At 44.9% G+C, this 7903-nt stretch overlaps 1 protein-coding gene across 1 annotated transcript; it reads right to left on the bottom strand.

The window, feature by feature from the left end:
• Window positions 1-6768: 6768 nt before the first annotated feature.
• On the bottom strand, window positions 6769-7674 carry LOC138365591 (uncharacterized). Its single transcript, XM_069326070.1, has one exon. The coding sequence runs from the start codon at window positions 7672-7674 to the stop codon at window positions 6769-6771; it is 906 nt and encodes a 301-aa protein (XP_069182171.1).
• Between the last annotated feature and the right edge of the window lie 229 nt (window positions 7675-7903).

The raw sequence follows: 7903 nt of genomic DNA, 5'->3' as shown, positions 1-7903 counted from the left end.
CCGGAGAAACTCATCCACGTAATTGGGATGAGAATCTCCCCTTTGTGTTGTTTGCTGCTAGAGAAGGGCTACAAGAGTCATTGGGCTGTTCACCCTTTGAACTAGTGTTTGGTCACCAAGTAAGAGGTCCTCTTAAAATGCTACAAGAAAAGTTGTTGGGAGATGTCTCTGTTCATCAGAGTGGATTGTACTTGAGTGAGGTCAAGGCAAAGTTGTGTCGGGCTCGTGAGTTGGCGAAAGAACATCTGGGAAGGACTCAACAAGCCATGAAAGTAAGATATGACAAGAAGTTCAAAGCTAAGCTAAGGTCGTTTGATGTCGGAGATTTGGTGTTGGTGTTGAAACCTCGTATGGGGACTTCCATGTCCCATAAGTTCGCCGGACCCTACCAAGTGGTAGACAAGGTGGGAGACCTAACTTATAAACTAATTAACCCTAATCTTTCAGAACCCCAAATGACTGTACACATTAACAGATTAAAAGCTTATGTTGGACCTGGTGTAGTAGCTTGTTTTAGTCGGGAAGAGTTACCACCTGAGGATAATTGTAGTGAGGGACATGATGTTAATATCCAACTTCTCAGTTCCAGTTCCAATGGCAGGGAGATGCTATGTCATTTACAGGAGGAACAACGTGATGAGTTCCAGGTTCTGCTGGACAACCATACATCTCTGTTTGGGGAGGTTCCTACCCAGACCCACCTCATCACACACGACATTCAGCTCCTGGACAGCACCCCTATTCGACAACATCCGTACCGAGTGAATCCCGAAAAGAGGAAAATTATACAAGCAGAAGTGGAATATCTGCTCCAGCATGATTTCATTCGGCCAAGTCAAAGTACTTGGAGCTCTCCGTGTTTGTTAGTGCCAAAACCAGATGGAACCTGGAGATTGTGCGTGGATTACAGGAAACTGAACAAGAACACTACAGTGGACGTTTTTCCTTTACCCTTGTTGGAAGAATGTATAGAGTCCATAGGTCATGCCGAATATGTAAGTAAGCTTGATTTGTCAAAAGGGTATTATCAAATTCCATTAACAGAGTATGCTAGAGAGGTTACTGCTTTTGTTACACCTAATGGTGCGTATGAATTTAATGTCATGCCATTCGGTTTGAGAAATGCACCTGCTACTTTTCAAAGATTCATGAATTTCTTACTCAAGGATGTGCCAGATTGTAGGGCCTACCTTGATGACATTGTTTTGTACAGTAAGAATTGGGCCGATCATCTCTTAGGCCTTAAGAACTTGTTTACAGTGTTGAAAAACGCAAAGTTAACCATAAACATGAATAAGTGTAGTTGGGCAAAAGGTACGATAACTTATCTTGGACACGAGGTAGGACAAGGTAAGATTATCCCCTTACAAGATAAGATTCAAGCCATTGTGGACTACCCAGTGTTAACCAATAAGAAGGAGTCCAACGGTTTATTGGTATGTGTGCATACTATAGGCGTTATTGTAGAAATTTTTCAACAGTAGCTGCTCCTTTGACAAACTTGTTACGCAAGCAAGTAAAGTTTCAGTGGACACAAGATTGTCAGAATGCTTTTCAGAACCTAAAGGGCATATTGTCCACCTCACCTATTCTTGCTAGTCCCCAATTTGATAAACCATTTATATTACACATTGATGCGTCAGATGTTGGAATAGGTGCTGTGCTTATTCAAGTTGGTTTAGACCAGATTGAGCATCCTGTGTATTATTATTCTAGAAATTTAATGCAGCTCAGAGAAATTATTCCGTGGTAGAAAAGGAGGCGTTGGGTCTTATATTGTCAATCAAGAAGTTTGAGATTTACTTATCAGGAAATAAAGTGTTAGTATTTACAGACCCACAACCCCCTTATCTTTATAAATATGATGAAAGTCAAGAACCAACGAATTCTGCGCTGGTCATTGTTTTTGCAGGAATTTAATGTAGAAATCAAACATATTCCAGGCAGACAAAATGTTATTGCTGATGCTTTGTCAAGAAGTTTTGATGTACCATAAATGAAATGTTTCTTTTTACTTAACATTTTTACTTCTGAAAAAATGCCATTGATCTTCAATCCATTGCATTTTTTTTCTTGGAGGTGGAAGTGTTACGTACTCCTAATAGATACGTAAGTAAATAAATTAATATGTACATTTATAATTGTATGTAAATTACAAGCATGTATATTGAGATACTTATATGTTCTATGCAAATGCACATTCATGTTACAGTGTTGGCGTTAGGCCCAACGTATCGTGGGAATGATTGTTTATTTCTTTGTGTGATCAGTTTTCCCACGGGAACTAATGATTTATATGTGATCATAAGTGGGTAACAGAGGTGAATAATAATTGAGTGAACTGTATCTGGCAAATTGTCGTGGGATCGTCCGTTGCTGGGTGTGCATGCCATTATTCCCTTCTGTATGCATATTTTAATTACTACGTAAAAAATTACTTACTTTATTTGTGTATATCAATATGTATTAATTATTCATTAAGTTAGTTTAAGATTACTCTTGTCACAATGTAATTGCTCCATTGTTGAAATAAATAATATTGTAACTTTGGCAAATTGTTCGCGGGGCAAGGCAATGTTTTTTGACTCTCGCGTTTTGTTATTCAGTAGCTGAACGGGAACCAGGGAGATAACATCTTGGAGTTAAGTTACATTTTGTTCTGTCATAGCCATTTATATATTATAATTGTAATTTAATGTCTGGAAGATACAGTGATATTTTAATGTGATATATTGTGACCATATAATCATCTGTTTGCTATTGAGATTTATTTAATACATATATATAATATTGTTGTATCTATTCTCAGTCCTTATGAAGATTTATTATTGTGCTCATTACTTATCAAGGGGTTATACTGGTGATTCGCTATTGAGAACAGCAGTTGTCTCGTATCCCTAGACGTAATTAAAGTTTTGCTGCTGTAGAGTCACGAGCCGTAACGTACGATAGGTAACAGTCCGCACCACCTGGTCTCTGTGTGTGGAGCTAACCCCGTGGTCTAGGACCCTGTGCTCCACCTGACCACGTGTAGGAAGTGAGGACGCCTACGTCAGCATCCAGCAGCAGCAGTGGGAGTGTGAGGTTGACATGTATGTGAGTGAGTGGGAGTATGTAGCGGGCCCGCATGATTGATGTAAGTACACTGTTTCCGTTTTGGGTAATAAAACTCTGAAGCTGGGTTCGCCCCAGTGTTCCGTCTGTCCCTGTGACCACCTGGTGAGGTGAATGAGAATTGGAGACGTGTGAGTTTACCCTGTTTGCCGTCATCAAGTTGAGGTTGGGCCCAACTGTAATTTTGTCGTATGTGAGGACACCTAGAGACACGGTAGAGTAAAGTGAGTTATTTGCTTCTATTTTCTCTATGTGCCGTGTATGTAATTCACTGTAATTTGATTCCCTTTTTCAGCAGTGAAAGTGGTAACAGGGAGGTTCCCCTTGGTTATAAATTTTACTGTTGTGTTGTGGTAAAGTGTGAATTATTGGTAGATAATTTACTGAGGGAAGTCATTTACAAGTTTGCCGTGAGTGGCAAGGATGTACTGTGATGTACTGTGTTGTACTGTGTGTAAACCGTAGACAAGTTTGTCCTTGGTGGAAAGGCGTTGTGTACTGTAAAGGATTTCGTGAGAATTAAAGTCAGTTAACGTCACCGGGTCACGATTTACTTAACGAGGTCACTTGTTCGTTGAACATTGTTGTGATTAACGTAGAGACGTGTAAAGGCAACAGTCATAGTGAAGTTCACGCAGTGGAGGAATTGTCAAGTGAAGACTAACGTAGTGTTAACGATTTAACGAGCTGTCGTTAATTGATTGATTAATGTAAGGGGTTGACGATCTGTTATGAACGGAGTCAATTGAGCGGTAATTAAGCTGCTGTAATTCGTTGGACTGATCAGATCTGTCTGCGGACAGAGTGATTAAGCACTCGTAGCTAATTAAAGAGGGATTAATAACCGCCACTTAGTGAATTCACCAGGTGTTGATGTTGTTGTTTACACGGAGTGTGTTGTAACCTTGTGTGTGGTACAGTAGTCTACCCTCGTTAAGGTAATCTTGTAGTAAGACCGGAAGAAAACCGTCAGTTGAGAGACAGTAGGCTTTGTCAATACTCGTCTGAATTAATAGGCTGTTGGATTCAGTAATTAATTGGGAATTACTCACCGAATGCTTGACTTTTCAAGTTGATGTAATTAATTGATTTCCGAGTTATTGCTGCCATTTAAGTGTCGTTGAGACACGTGTGTGTTAACGTAATTGTTTAAATTCAATTAGAGTAACTTTTGGTTGTTGATTGTCCTGAGAGACAAGTGTTAACGTAAGATTTTTATAAGGGTTATCATTCTTGGATTAACCGCCTTGTTACTTGGTACCTCGTTGAGGGCAGCGAGCGCCAGTCAAGTTTTGTGATTAGAGTATTTGATCACCGTGAAGCCGTGACAATATTGATCGCAAGCTTGCGTCACCAGTGGGCACCAACTTTGTTCAGTTAGTGTCATTAGTCAGTCAGCGACGACGGGATAAGGATACTGTGGGTCCATCAGGCTGTTGATTAGCTGTTCTTTAATGGTCACTGGAGTGACAGTAAAGTAACGTAAATTCACTGTGTAGTAGTTTTAGTTATTTTTTTGTGAATAAATGGTTTGTTATAGAAAACGGTCGTTTACGTCAAACCTTCCAATATTACTGCCCCCACATTTTATGTTCTGCAACGGCTTTGCCTGCTTATGTTTCATATCAAGTCTGTATCTAAAGCTCGAGTCCATTGCACAGCACCACACTTCTATAAATAAGAAGTGAGAATCCGTTGGCTACCCTTTATTAGTTGTCAACTAGGAGGAGCCAGCGACCTAAGTGACAGGTGTTACCCGTGTGGTTGTCGCCTGGCGGTTTGCTCCCGCGGTCCTATGATCTTAGGCTTTAAGATTAAATATCTGCCACTGGCAGCTGCTGCTGCTGTTTAAGGTCTGCCTCTCTTGCGAGGTAGTTATGATTAACGTAACATCAATAGGACTTAATTCTTTTGATAATTGTCAAAGAAAAAATCTCACATTCTTTGTGTATGTTGTTTTTAGTGTGCTGCCTGTGTGCCCTATTGTTACTGTAGGCGTAATGTGCATGCGTGTCTTAACACAAGGTTCGGGGGTGCCTCTCCACCATGCTTGTGTTGCTTGTGTTGTGTAAGTGTTGTGTGATGGGTTCCTGTGACCCGTGTTCCCCGGTTTGGTTTAGTGTAGGTGTGTTTGTGTGCTTGTTTGCTTCCCTTTCATTGCCTTCTTGTACATACTTTCAGTATGGGTGTGGCTGTGTGCTTGTTGGGTTTGACTGCTTCCCTGCCCTTGTGGGGGGGGGCTGCTCTGTGTTTACTGCGTGGGTGGTTACCTTACCTTGAGGCTACCTTGAGGTGCTTCCGGGGCTTAGTGTCCCCGCGGCCGGTCGTCGACCAGGCCTCCTGCCTGGTGGTAACGGCCTCAGTTTGTTTTGGTGGCTTATGTGTTTGTTTCATTTCACTATTATGTTTTCCTTTTTGTGTGGTGCTGGTTGTTTTTGCCGTGCCTTTCTGTGCCTTATGATGTAATATCTTTCCGTGTTCTGGACGCACTAGCGCTGTTCCGTGATGCATGTACTAGCGTGTCAATGGGGTATGTGTCATTCTGTATTATGTTTCAATTTGTTTGGTGTTTTTCGCTTGTATAGTGTCCTGTGCGTTTTGATACTGTTCTGTGAATGCCTCCGTAGTTTTATTGTACATTTTTGTTGATTTATAATAAAGAAAAAAGTTTATTGTGCACCCCATACTCATATTGTGAATGGTAGCACAAAAAGGATTACAGAGGCACAAAATGGCTTTATCAGATCTAACGGAGTTTATTACATTAACAATTTCATCTACCCTTCACACTTTATAATTACAGTGTCAGCCACCTCATAATTACAGTGTCAGCTCATTACAGAGAATATTATATTTCAAGAGCTATATATTTACAGTAAATCATTATACATTAATGGTGGGTCTTATCGCTAATACGTAATTGTTTGAGCTATGGGATATTACAGAGTCATCGGGGAGGGAGGGAGAGAATTATTAGGGGAAACCACCAAGACATTACGACAATATAGCACTTGGAGGGATTCGCCGCTCTGCTACCTGAGGGCGCTGACGTTCGGCCCAGGCTGTCAGTGTTTACCTGTAGCTGCTGCGTGGTGATCGTCTTGTTGACGGTGTGGTGCGGCCATTGGGCGGGGCCTGGAGGGTGTTATGGCATCGGCTAGTGGTGGCCGTGTTCGCCGGGTCGACACCGCCCGGCTTGATTTCTCAGCGCCTGTTGACTGGCCCTTGGTGGAGGTTGCCCTTATGGACATTCTGAAAGTGGAGTACCCTGATCTCTACGGTTTAGAGAAGCTTTCTCCTACCTGGGTGGCGGTGACGTTCTCCTCGGCGAGTGTGTATCAACTGTTTGTGCGCCGCTGGGGTACGCAGACACATGTACTTCCGGATTCTGCTGTGACGGTGGAGGTCTCAGATCCGTGGGGACCCCTGACGTTTGAAAGTGTCCATGGGGCGCCGGTGCAGTTTTCCTGAGGATGAGCTGTGCGCTGCGTTCCGTCGGTATGGTGAAGTGGTGGGGCATCGTCATACCTGTCTGCATAGTGGGCGCCTGAAGGGGCTCCATATGGGTGCGCGTACTTTGCGCATGCGGCTCTCTGGGGCTATTCCCTCCCGGGTGGCTGTGTGTGGATTTTACGTGCTTGTGTTTTACCAGGGTCAGACTCGCTCCTGCTCCCGGTGTGGTGAGGTGGGACATTTCGCTGCTGCTTGCCATGCCCCTCGAGCGGCAGACCCATCAGTGTTCCATGGGGATGATTTTCCGCTTTTGCCGGAGGCTGGGGCGCCCTCTGTGGAACCAGGCTCTATGGGCACACTTGGAGAGGTATCTTTCCCTGTTGTCCCTGTCTCTACGTCTGCTGCTGGTCCCTCCGCTTTGCCAGTTGACTCTGCTGTTCTCACGGCTCCTGCTTCACGTGCAACTTTGCTGGTGGCGGCAGAGGTGCATAGCGTCCTGTGTGATGTCTTGCCGTCCAACGCGTGTGGTGTGGGGTCGGAGGGCGGCCCGTGTGCTGTGGCCGGTGCGTTGCCCGAGGCCGGGGGTGGTGTTGCTATGGTGTCTTCTGATGGCCAGCCATGCAGTGTTCCTGCGGCTGGTGAAGTGGTGCCACCGTCTACAGTTGGTTGTGCTGTGCTTCCTGTGGTTGTGCTGGGATCTTCTGTTCCTCGACGGAAGCTCGCTCCGTGGGATCGGTCACACAGCCGTGGACCCCCCTGGGAAGAGGATCGAGGCTTCAGATGGTGTGGCTTTGGCTGGTGCTCCTCCCTCCACTTCTCACGTGGTTCCTCCTCCCCCTTCGGAAGGGGGTCTGGCCATGAGCATGGCATCGGGCTCGCGGCGGCGGAGGACGTGGAGAGGATGTGGATGGTGTCTCCAGCGCCTGGGGAGCCCTCGTCGGGTGGTGTCCATCCCTTGATTGTTAAGGTAGTTCCTTGCCGTTCGTCTTCCAAGGTGCGGCGGGGGGTTGAGCCCGGTGGTGAGGGTGTGGCTCCCGCTGCGGGTGCGGTTGTGTCCCCCGAGGGGCGCGTCGGGTTGGGGGTGTCCTGAGGTTCTCCCGATGGCATCCTCCGTTGTATGTGCGACTTTGAATGTTAGAGGTTTGAATGATCTTGGGGTCCAGTTGGGCCTGTTGGATGTTCTGCAGGAGCAGCGTGTGGATGTGGCTCTGATTCAGGAGCATAATGTTCGCGATGTGTCTGTGTTGCAGTGTTTGAGTGTTCATTTTCATATTGTGCTCAACCCGCCGAGGACGTCTTTCGGGGGGACGATGATGTTGTTTTCTAGGAGGGCTTC

This window comes from Procambarus clarkii, chromosome 17, assembly GCF_040958095.1.
Source record: "Procambarus clarkii isolate CNS0578487 chromosome 17, FALCON_Pclarkii_2.0, whole genome shotgun sequence".
Classification (NCBI taxonomy): domain Eukaryota; kingdom Metazoa; phylum Arthropoda; class Malacostraca; order Decapoda; family Cambaridae; genus Procambarus; species Procambarus clarkii.
This window is presented reverse-complemented; position numbering and strand designations above follow the sequence as displayed.